The following is a 13157-nucleotide window of genomic DNA, read 5'->3' on the forward strand; positions in this document are numbered from 1 at the left end:
GACTCTTGAACACAGAAGTGATTAAGGTTAATGCCTCCCTTCTGTTAGATTATAAAATAATAAAATCCCTATATGATGATTATATGTTTTTTCCCCCCAGATAATTTGGCACCATGTCAAACAAAATGAAGGTTATTAACAACAAAGAAACCCATTTACCAAATTGCTTGCAATGCAAATGTGTGATCTTTCTGTACATAGTATGAGTCATGTCCACCTGCAAGAAGCTACTAACAACCACTATGTGCCAATCCCACCACCACAGCTATAAACTGAAACACACCCACAAACTGGCATCTGTGAGGGATCAAGTCCATGATAGCAGCTCCACTGAGAAACATGTCTAAATAAAAATGGCAACATTTATAGATCGAAGCTGAAACTATATATAGACCAAAAGCAAAAAATGACGGGGCAAAGGTAAAACTGTGATCAGATGAAAATTACAAAATGACAGAGCAGTCTTTTCTGGCAGGTAGTGTAGGTGTGCACCAGGTAGCCAGTAATGTGCAGCTGTCAGCACCGCTGAGCCATATCAGGGTTTTAACAAAACCACCACTGAGCTCTCAATGAAGCTAAGCCAACTACGACAGAGAATAGCCAATCCTGTCTGTCTTTCTCTTTCTTTCTCCAACTCACACACACACACACACACTCACACACACACGCACACACACACACACACACACACACACACACACACACACACACACACACACACACACACACACACACTCACACACACACACACACACACACACACATACACATACACACACACACACATATACATACACACACAAACACGTTCAGCTACAAAACTATAAATTTTGCAAAGGGATGGGGGTGTGGGGTGGGGGGAGGGTCAAATTAACCAATCTTGAATCTATTCACAGCTGTCCAACAACATGAAAAGAACTGAGCCAGTGAGAAAAATCGGTCTTCCCTCTCCTGCGTCCCAGTTGTTTTGACTGTCCAAAGCAGCATACCTCTCATTAAATGAGAACAAAGCCTCCGCGCACAGTTACAGTTTGAGATGGACTGTGTGTTTGATTCATACAATTAATACAATATCAGCAACATGAATAAGATGAATGGCTTTTCATTTCCGTTTTCAAAGCGCCCTGTGCATGGACGACAGTGTTATTTGGACATGATGTTGCATTATTGTGATGAATCTTGAGGCCTCCACTGAGTTCTCGTCAGTCACGTCAGCCTGATGTGCATTTGGTTTCGGGAGCTGGCTTTATGGGTACTGAAAAAAAATGTCACGGAGGACACAGGAACAAAACAAACACACACTGAGAAGGAGCCAGACTATTTTTAATGACTGATGTAGGACTTTAAGAATATGCCACCAAGTTGAGCTGTCATGTTCCATATAAATATCATAATGAACTTTAAAACTTTTTTACTTCCAACTGACTGTAAGATAACCTCACATATTGCATGATTATTCTAATGTAGTGCTTGTCTAATTTTTGACACTAGTATAGTGTTATAAATTAAATTAAGTATACATTAAAAATTACATTGAAAAGTGTCCTCAATAATAAAGAGATTGTCAGGATTTTAATCATGTGCGACGGTCCTCCTGTACTGAGCAGCTTCACTGGTCTGTCTGCCTGCTGGACAGTTTATGAGGATGTTTCATTATATGGTGTTCATCACAACCTGACAGACAGGTAAACACACAATAAGTAAACAATTCATCAGTGAATGAATAGATTAACCAGTTGATAAATATGTAATATTTGATTAAATGTATGACTACATCCAATGAATTTGAATAGTACTGTAAGAAAAAAAGGAGTGTTCACATTCTCGGACTGAAGTATTCCTGCAAAAACAACCACTAATGGTCATTAGAGTGGAAATTAATGAGGCCTGTAAATCTCCCATTTATCTGTCTTGCCATTCCCCTGCCTTGCCAAAACATTAACAGAACCTGGTGAGAATGAGCTATTAGCTTTGCCAAAGTACAAGTTTTGGTATTGCCAACTCCTGTCATGTGGACTGAGGTTTTGCAGTAATTACTGCTGCCATGAAAAAAAATCTCCAGCAAAATCCACTTTTATTGAAAATCTAAATGATATGAGTCAGAATACATCGTTTTCTGTCCAAGGTAGCAGACTCTGTATGTTCCCCACTTTGTCTGGTTTGTGGGAAATGTGTTTTCCAGCGAGCAGTGCCAACAGGAACTACACTCTAAGTGCATGTATTTGTTGGTGTAAAATGCTGGAAAGCACAACTTAAAAAGCATAGATCATCACCAACTTTTATCACATTAAAAACAAAAACTGTGTCCATCCATACACATATTACAAGTGATATTATTTTTGTTTTCAGATACTACTACAGGTACTTAAAACATGTTAATTTGCTCAGTAACATATAATAGATGTTTAGCTTCTTACTTTTGCTTCTGGCATGCCAAGGTGTGTTTAAGGAGCAGAGGGAGAGGGTAAGAGTAAACCTACTTCCTGCCTTATTTGCCGCCTTGAAAAACTTTCACCGTTTCAATGTCATTCAATGCATTAACTTCATAAGAAAAAAAGAAAGAACCCGATTCAGTAGAAGTGATACTTTACTGCTCAGGCCTAATATATGAGGGACAGTTTTGCCTTCTGAAGGAGAATATGAAGAAGATGATGAGGTCATATATTCAAGGCATCTTTTGTCATGGGAGTTTCAATTTGTGGTTGCAAGAGTTTAAAATTGCAAATTTAAAATCACATTACAACAGACTATAGGTCTGGTCCTTATAGGAAGTGAGGGTCTTGTGCATGCACGGTGACTGTGTGAGTTATGCTGTATGTTTTCATCTTCCTGGGTAGAAAATAATATTAGAATGGGGGGGTTGGGTGGTTGAACATTGATCCATAGTCCATTTTTCATCATTTCCTTTTAGTAGCTAAACTGCTGCAACCTGCTGCAGAGCTCTCCAGTTATCTTCACAAAGATCAGAAAGGCAATATATTTTCATCATGTGTCTTTTGGTCCTAGCCAATTCAAAGATCACCAGCTTAGTGTCTCACCAATCTCTGCTGCTCTGAAGCCTTGACTCAGGACACAGTTGTGTTTAAAGATGAAACGCACAGAAGCAGTTTGTTGAAGCCACAACTGTGCGTTTTCTGTCCATTTAGCTGCTTCCCTGCAACCAGAGTGACAAACTTCTAACTTGACACCCCTGAATAGTGAAGGCAGCCTGTCTGTCCACAACCATGCATGCGAATTATCACCTGTCATAGAGGTGACCCACACTTTCAGAGGAGCAATGAAATGTAATTTGGAAACAGCACACTTCGACAAGTTAATCAACACTCTCCCTCATGACAGAGACTTTACCGACTTTGGTTTATATGCCTCGGGCTAATTTTATTGAATGACAGTCCCTGCTCATTATCCGTTTCCAGCTCACTTTCTACCACAGGTTTTCTCTTCCAGGATCATAATTGATTGGATGGTAGTAGGTTGTAATCCAAAACAGCTATAAAATGATAGAAGAGAATATAAAAAGCACTGGAATGAATTTTGTGAAAAACTGAATTACTGTGTTACAAGTTGAAGTCTGTATAATGATGTGTCATTTAATAGCTTGTGTTACATAGGGAATTAAGACATGACATTTCATTTTTTAATCAAATCATTTAAGAGATTCAATAGCAAAGATTTCAGCACATTTGGCACTAGCAGAAGGATGATCACTTCTGCTCAATGCAGCTTAGAGGTCAAAAACTCTAAATGACAATACCTTAGTATGAAGGAAATCAGCTTTAATATAATGTTTCAAATCAGATGTAGTTTAATCTCTTTGATTTGAAAAAATACAATATTTTAAATGAGAGTACGTGTGAAACTAAGGCTATCTTGAACAACTTTTACAACTTACAACTGTTTTCATTAATGTATGTGTTTAAGTATATAAACTAGAAACAATAGCAAGATGTTTCCCTAATGAACCATGCTAATATGAACTGACCATACATTCATGCATCATCAATGCATTTTTGACAAGTTATTATTCTATTGTATTGTATTCTATTCTACTCTATTATATTCTATTTTATTCTATTCTATTCTATTACATTAAGACTTTCTCATTACAGATTAAGATTTCATTTTGAATAGCATTTAAACTAGTGGATTTTTTCTTAAATTACTTTAACCTTTTACCAGACACCCCCATTTTTGTGCACAAGCCTGAAAATAACATTGAGAAAATAAAATAAAATGGTTAGTGTTTTTTGTGATTACAATCATAACCCTGGTTTCCTTTAAAAGGTAACTCAGAGTGAGCATAAGAGCTACACAAAGGCACATATGCAGTCCTGTAGTCATACCTATTTTTATGGAAAACAGTTTGGAGCCATAGCCACAAGTCTGACTCAATGTTGTGTCAACAGCTGTTGCAGTGATATGGGGATCCTAAAAACACTTTGCACAGAAGCAGGAGACATGGAGCTTTCAAACGATGTATAATTTGTAAGGGTTGTGTGAACTAGCTGTGTGATCCACTACAGAACAACACACAGCTAAAATAGTGCTACTAAGGCTAAAGTGTGGCGGTGACGGTGTATTTCATAAGGTTAAAATACATTTTTACTGATTAAAAAAATGAATAAGCTAAGGTAGTTAAATCTCATTTGTTACTTGTCAGCTTCAATGAGTAAATTATAATAGACCTTTTCAACAGCAGCCATGTTAATGTGCCATGGTGGGAAAAGCACACGCTTTAATAACATTAACACTGGCTCTGTTCTATTCAAGTGTCCCCGTAAACCATGACAGTGGGCCAGCATGCACAATATCAGGGCCCCGAAACTGAGGCAGTTAAATGGGATTCAGTCATGATTCTGTGAAGAAGGCCTATATTCCTTCATATAATAATGCTTAAATAAGAAGCTTTAAAAAACCATTTACAAAACCCTAATTTCCACTTTCATCCATATGAAAATCGGCACACAGGGTCACACAGGAAGTAGTGCATTTGAGCTTTCACAGCTTGCACAAGATGCTAGCCCCCTTTATTTACAGAATCGACTCTGCAACTGTAAGGTTTTGGTGGTGGTGAGCCCTTACAAACAGGATAAAGGCCAGCAGGATTGAGGTGTAACGTGGTGGAGGAATGAACAGCATCAGATAAGCAAGGATTTTTCTTTTTATTTGTGCCCAAAAAAAGGTTCAAAAAGTTACAAAAAACTCTTACAAGTCATACAAGCAATGGTGGACAACAAAAGTAGCTCTGCATATGGAGCAGACTCCAACCCCTGACACCAAATGCTGCTACTCATCTAGTATATATGTCTAGTCTTTACTAGCTCAATCCAATGGGAGGTACAGGACCACTCCCACAATACATTCATATTCATATTTACAACTTTATCAATATTTACATGCGCAAATACAAATTTTGCATTAGACTATTGCCTAATGCAGGATAATCAAAATACATATTAAACTCAAGAAATACAAACCAAAAGCCAGACTTAACCAAAAATCCTCTATCCCCTTTCCTCTCTCCTTCTTGGTTCAAACAAACAAGGTAATTGACATCAGCTGAAGCCCTGTGGCTGCTCTCTCATATGTGCACTCCATAAAAACCTGCTCCCTGAATTAGATCTCAAAGAGAGAGTGGTTAGTAGGGTTCATAAAATAAAAGTACGACATCACAAAAATGAACTTCTGTTATCAGCCTGTTCGTCCAAGTTTACGTAGTCAATGAGTATGTGTGTGTTTTTTCACTTCAGTGAGGGGGATGCTTCTCAGCTCCCTCACAGCAACCATTCGATCTCCCTGATACAACCTAATCTCTTGCAGGCTATATGCCTGTCAAGTACAAACGCAGCTGTGTTAGTATTTTCTCATTGTTATTCTCAAGACAAAGTCAGAAAATGCTGATTTGTATTTGGTTAAACAACCGCAAAGTTAATAGACACGGTGACATCACACTCCTGATAATCATAGCAGACTACCTGAATACAATTTCATAAAGGATATAACAAAGAACAGAGTGACCTAAATGTGTCTTCAGATATAAAAGAAGAGCTGTTCTTCAAGGTGATACAGTATATTAAGACAGAGGCTGAGCCCCATTCACTTGAGCCCCGAGTTCACTGGTAAATTACTGACCATAAACTCTGAAAGATTGTTTTCACTGAATGTATTGCAGTGGATGCTACAGCTACTTTTTTCTGGTAAGAATTAGAGGATCATAATATGACAACTGACAGGTCATATGAGTAAGAGACTTGGAACCTTTTCAGATATGAGGTAAAAGACGTCTTGGGGAATATGAGCAGACACAATGCATTAGAAGCTTTGTGATTTTCCCAATTAGTTTCTATCTAAGATTAAAATCATGGCTTTGTGGAATACAAAAAAAGAGGTCATAATAGTTGAGGATTTGTCCCACTTGCCACCAGCGAGAACAGAAAGTGAGAAGGTGGAGGCTGGTAGATGACCCTGATTACGGACGTTTCACTTTGATTAGTTTGTCTTTGTGAATTAATGTCTTATGGCAAGTCTCTATAAATAGATGTTACCTACTCAAGGTTGGCCATTTGGAGTGTCAAGATTCTGTTAAGGTGACTGGAATGGTACATGCTCCTGTTTTTTTTATTTTAAAGTGGGTCACTTATGTGAGAGTGAAACAAGCGTATAACTCATGATGAATTTCTTTTAATGTTTGTGGCATATCGGGTAGACAAAAGTGTATAATAGCAGTAGTAGTAATTGAAATAGTAGTAATCTAATAATCTATCTAGGGAGTCATACGACCAGCGCTTTTGTTTTGAAAGAAACTTGTGACAATTACCAAAGCAGACAAAGAAACTAAATGTAATTTGCATTACTTGGTATTAGACAAAATTGCAAAATTAACTAGTATAACCATAAGAATAGCTCCAGAAAATCATGAAATCATGTCAAATGGAGAAAATTTTTATCAACACAGTAACAAGTTGAAAGTAACCAACAGGGATTTGAAAGAAATACAACATATAGGGGACTTCAATGCTGCTAAAACCTAATTTGATCCTATTTAGAGCAGTGTTTGCAATAGTGATTTTGTCGCTTCAAAGTTTGGCCTTCTGAAATCTAAAATATACCCTGGCCACCTCAATAATCGATCCCTCACATTAGTACAATTGGATATGAAAAAAGTAAAGAAAAGGGATAGGCATTATTTTCCACTATACGTTCCGCAATAAGAATATTGGATCTCTTATTTTAGCCATTAAAATGCCTGCTCTTCAGTGAGTTACTAATGCACCTCCAAACAACAAATTTATTTCCATGTTAATTAATTTTTTTCACTTATTACTTCAGCAAAGACACCTTAGAAATTCACTTGCATAAAGACAAACCTTTACCCTTTGGTTTCAGCGGCTTTGCTAATATATCTTTGGCCTTTTGGGAAACCGTTTTCTACACTGTCTCGTAGTGAATTATTACACTTTTCACTCTGAAAGAGGCTCATGCTTTATGGAATAATGATGATGAACACTGGGAAGAAAAACACTGAATCGATACAAATAGGTTTACGGTAGAAGTCAGCTGCTGTGTGGATGATATACTCTCAGATGCATTTTAGTCAGGCAACTCATCTGTAAGATACTGCAAGACACGTATGCCTCCTCCCACTAGAAAACAAAATGAAATGAAAAACTGAAATGAAACACTCTGTAAATGCAATGCTGATCATACGTTGTTGTAAGGATGAATATACAGTTTTCACGAGAATACAAATATTTTGGGAATATTTTAGCGACGTTATTACAACAATGAATAAAAAACAAACAAACATCTTCTGTCACTGTCTGTCTACAGTATATCAAAACTAACATTGTCTGCACTAATTTATGTTTTGACTGATGCAAATGAATAGATACTTTTCAAAATAATGAGTGAATAATTAGTCATAATTAAGTGCGCTAACAAGTGCTGCTGTATTAACCGATTTCTCCATACTGGCGTCGTCAGTGCTCACTGCATGCCAAGCTTTATTTTAATGATGCTGTCTGTCCCAATCAGTGTCACGCTATTCCTGTAGAGAAAAAAGTCAATTATGAACCTTTCAATGTGCCATGCTCTATTGATGCTATTTCTATCTTACACAATTCAACATTCAGTGTCATAATAAAACAGTAACACACAGGGGACATTCTTTCAAGTGATTGTAAATCCAGGGGTGGTGCTGCTATAGAAATTTGTTACTAGTAGTACTTCACTGAGGTGCTTTTCATTACAGATATACCTCAATTAATACTTTATTTATTTTTCAGCAATTTAAATATACAATCATATGTGTGTTCATACAAACAAGTGGACATGTGTTTATATAAACATTGATCAGAGTGTATTTAAGTGCTTTTAATTATGCATTAAGATGCACAACCAGCTAGACAGTAAGATGACGACATCAGTGCTCATAACTGCACATTAGAAAAGAGAATAAGTAAAACAATAAAGTACAACAATTACACTCTCAGTCAGTAAGACTTCTAATCAAATTATCAACACAATAGGAAAACAAAGTGAACATTTTAGTCCTTAGACCACGGGTCAGCACAATAAATGTCCTGTAAAGCCATCTACTCATTTAAGAGAACCACCCAAAAGAACTGAAAATGCACATTATCCAATGTACAACATAAATTCCACTCAGTACACTTGACACCATCTTAGAACAGTGATATCATGTAAGAAATCCAATTGCAGTAAGCTCCGAGCAGTATTTTATACAGATGTCCAAATTAATCTGTTTGGTGGCCCGAGGGTAAAAATTAGCTTCTGGCCTCCTGCTGTCTAATGCACTGTGAATGTAACCTGTTGCCTCCAATTTGGTGCATATTTAAGTATGCTACTCGCAGCCTACAATAGATGGCAACTTCATAAATGCAACTGCACCTATTTATCACCTAACTCTGTTTTTTCTTCGTGTAAGTTCGTTTATGGCAGTTTCCACAACATTATGTGGGAGAATGCACCATTTAAGCATAATTCAAAATGAAATAATTAAGCTTTTAAAACTGGATTTTGATACAGAGCCTACAAAATAGGACTCTTTTGTACACCAAAAAGATAACACAGAAACAGCCATACAGAAATCCTGGGGCTTGAGGGGCCCCTGGACATCTAGAGCCCCAGAGCACCTACCCACTTTGCCTGCTTGGTAATCCAGCTTTACGTACATGTATTCCCATGTCTACTCTATGTGACCTTAAGCTCATATCTTATGACACAACCAGCAGGAGTTTAAACAGAATGCCTAGCTCATGCAAGTGTCTCACTGTAGGAAGATTTGGCATCCTAACTACTGTATGTGGCATTCCCATTTCTACACTACATTCTCACTATTCCTCATGAGGATGTTTAAAGGACAGAAATGCTTAGTGTTTGCTACTGCATCAGAAGAGCTTTCTTGCTATCACTACAGCGAGCGTGAACACTAAAATGCATGACAATGAAAACGGGGACAGTGATTTCAAACTCTGTATTTGCTGAAGATTAATAAAACTCACTGTATTCACAGGTGTAACTGGACAGATGTCTCTTTTTTTGTGGTCTCTTTTGTTCTATATCCATAAATAACTGAGACCACCTTGTGTTTGAAGTCAGATACACGCAAAAATGTTAATAAGCAGTATGCCATACAGTTGTACTTCCGGATGTAGTCTCCCTCAGTAGTTAATTAAAAAGGCATCTTTTTGATCTCATAATAGCCCTGCTGCCAGGGTAAACAAAGCAAGTGACAATGACACAATAATGGATTTTTGCATTTCAAGAGAAGATACAACTTTAATACTGGTCTATTTTTAACTGTTTTGTTTAGTAACATATTTAGGTATGGTATTTATTTAAAATATTTGTGGTAAAAGCATCATATCATGCTCTACAAAATCTATAGTTATTGTTACATCTGCCAAGGAGGTTGTGTTTTCACCCGTCTCTGTTTATTTGTCAGCAAAAAGTACTGTACTGATTTTCACTGAACTTGGTAGGGGGATGGGGCATGGGTCAGGGACAAAAACATAAAATTTTGGAACAGATCTATGAATTTGATGTTTTTTCTCTGAAGTCTGGTGTATGTTGTTTGACATTGGCCTTGGCAGAGGTCTGCGCTCTCCGAGTGCCCTTTTAGTTGGTAAGTAGTGGTATGTATTTATCTTTTGTTTTGAGTTTATCATCACTGGACTAAAGATGAGGAAGAAGACATTCGCTAACAAAATTTAGGACTGTTTAGGGCAATTTAGGACCACTGGCCTGTCTGCTCGTTCAGACCAAAGAAACAGGCAATCCCTTCTGTGATTCTCTGCCCACTTTGTCTTGACTGACAAATAAAGACTTTGTGGTGAAAACTGGCAATTTGAAATTAAATAGCTATTGGTAAAAATTGAAATGTAAAATAAAAGCAGACTTTGGAAAATATTGAAATCAAAACTGCTGGAATGAAATAAAAATGACCTGAAATAAACTCGTTGTGAAAAGAAGCAAGATGAAAAAAACAAACCATAAAAAGTTAAATTTCATGGTCATACTATATCTTAGTCTGTATTTATTCATATTATTAATTATTAATTTTATGATGGGATTTACATTGAATTTCGGAGGTAATATTCATTGAAAAAGAATTTCAGAATTGTGTTCAACTAAGGGAATTTCAGACAGGACATCTCAAAGAATTAGCACAATTCATACAGTGTTGCAACCCTTCAGCCCAGTAACTCAAATACAATATATTGTATTGCACAAAACAACATTGACTGCACCATTGATACAATTCTATTATGCTGCTATGAACAAGACCTTTAACATGGAAGATTTGTACGTGCACATATTAACACATATTAACCAGCCCTCTGGTTCGGTTTCAGTCGTCGGTTGCTGACCCTGTCACAGTTGCGTCACGTAACCATGGAGACATACCCTGCCTTAGCTAACCGTTGTCCTACAACTCCTGCACTGGCTTCCATATTACTCACTTTATGTAAACATAGACTGTAAAGATGCGTTGCTTTTTCAGTGTATCTATTTGAAACGCGTTGGGATAGCGTAGCAGCCAGAATATTTAATGTGGGTAAATACACACCTGTTTTTCCCCCTAACGTTCACGTGGAGTTACGTAAAATGTTCAGGAATAATTATCAGGTAAGTTTATCGTAATCCAACTAAATGAACTATTCTGCAAAAGCCATGCTCTTTGGATATATGCTATATTTAGTCTCATATGAGCTTTAGTCTGGTGTAATATTAGCTACAGGCTCACAATGACAATAAATTTTGTAGGGTGGAGCTGTGGTTGAGATCTTCAGCGGACAGGGAAAAGACCCTGTAGCAAAATGGAAACTCTGTGGTGGGCCGTCGGCCATATACAAGGTGAGTTTTCAGAGTTGCTATTATCTTATCTCATTTTTATTGTAATTAAACGCGGTTATAGCACATAATCAGATTTAACTAACTCATGTGACTTGTTAGTGAAGCTGGCATCTACAGGGCCTGGAGAGAAAGCAACAAATGATATCAAATAGTCCAAACATCATGCATTTAATGAATACCACAGAGCTGAATTATCGACCTTGAATGAATCAATGCATTACAAAAGGAACGTCAGACTGAATGCTAAAGAAAAGCAGGTCTATAGCTTTACACTGCACAGTCATCATGGAAAGCTCCAGTCCATAATTACATCATATGTTTAGGTTCCCACTTGAAGTTTTGGGACGCTAATGTCAGACCTTGTGAACCTATCATTGCAAACTCAGGGAAAATACAATCCCAAGTTATCACTGAATTGCACTGTTAGATAGGGGAGAATGAAAGCTTGTTCTTTGCACAGACTTTAAAACCCAAAGCTCATATATATGCTCTCATAAAAACAAGCATTTGCAGTCAATGAGAGCAGTCATACCACAGGTGCACAATAGTGGTCATACTCAGCAAGGACTTAGACCTGGCAAGTCTGTATTATTTCTTCCCCCAGGAGTATAATAAAGAAGTCAAAGGATTTGTTTACTGCCTGGAGGGAAGCAGCCAGACAGTCAAGATGCAAATGCCAGAGAGTGTGAAAATGTCTCGTAAGTCACTACCATACTAGCACTCATTTATAAAGTTTGTTTTGCTTATTTCCACTTATTTAAAGTAATTCACTTCTTTGCCTATTCTTTTTCTTAGTTGGGCTTCTGCAAAGATTCTTGGTCCTTCAAGTGAATATTCCTCAGTGCAAAGACTTTTCTATTGAGCTGGCGTAAGTGCTGTCAGTTTTTTAAAAACATACTTTTATATACCTTATAAATGTCAGCTCACCTTGAACACTATTTGTGGGAGTCTGCACTGTTGTGGATTTCAATCAAACGATCTTTAACTGAACTGTAACTGATGAAATTAGGCTTAAGAAGTTCCTTTAATGGAGTAAATTAGCATTTTATCACCAATGTATTCCAGAAAAAAAATTATATTGTAAACATTGTATACAGTAAAATACTGCAAATAATTTACACAATAATTAATCAAATTGACTTCCCCTCAGACCAATGAAAAAATGATTAAAAGACAGTTTATATGCATCTAGTTGGAAACCCCTTGAGCCACAGGAAAAATTGAGTGCATCATTTTAGCAATGACTATTAATAGCTTAAATAACCATTTGTTATTAAGATATTGGTAAACTATTTTCTACAAAGAAGGCTTTTATTTTGTCAACAATTGTAAATAACAGGTTACATTTAAATGAATAAGCCAAATTTGTAAAATGTAGTATAATGTGTGGATGTAGTGCTTATGGTTCTCCGCCACATGTTTTGCCAGTTGGGGGTTTTGACTGTGTACTTGTGTACTTGTCTACTTCAGTGAGATCTAGTTAATACTCCTGCATTTAGTCACTGAAAGGAGAATGCCATTCTATTAGATACCAATGTTCCTATGATCAACAAAACACAGTTTATGCAATCAAGGCTGTTCAGGAGTTCCCAAGAAATGTTTATTGTGCTTAACTCTTACTTACTCTTACTCTTTATTTGTGAATTCACTTCATGGTAAAATTTAAATGAATGCAGGCACATGTTGTGGTATACAACACAGGTGCTGTCATGTAGGCCATATAGAAAACCAAAGACAGGCATACTGTCAAAAGTTGAAATACATTCTTACTTACCATT

The 13157-nt window shown here is 36.9% G+C and overlaps 1 protein-coding gene across 1 annotated transcript in view; it reads left to right on the forward strand.

Annotated features, from left to right (window-relative positions):
- The first annotated feature begins 11093 nt into the window (after positions 1-11093).
- The window catches only part of cunh3orf67 (chromosome unknown C3orf67 homolog), a 30199-nt gene continuing 28135 nt past the window's right edge, over positions 11094-13157 (forward strand). Inside the window, exons 1-4 of the mRNA XM_022746684.1 lie at positions 11094-11151; positions 11290-11379; positions 11984-12077; positions 12175-12247. Of these exons, the coding sequence (XP_022602405.1) occupies positions 11131-11151; positions 11290-11379; positions 11984-12077; positions 12175-12247 (278 nt within the window). The 5' untranslated portion in view covers positions 11094-11130. The remainder of the gene's footprint in view (positions 11152-11289; positions 11380-11983; positions 12078-12174; positions 12248-13157) is intronic.

This window comes from Seriola dumerili, unplaced genomic scaffold (genome assembly GCF_002260705.1).
Source record: "Seriola dumerili isolate Sdu_G_001 unplaced genomic scaffold, Sdu_1.0 BDQW01000109.1, whole genome shotgun sequence".
Lineage (NCBI taxonomy): Eukaryota > Metazoa > Chordata > Actinopteri > Carangiformes > Carangidae > Seriola > Seriola dumerili.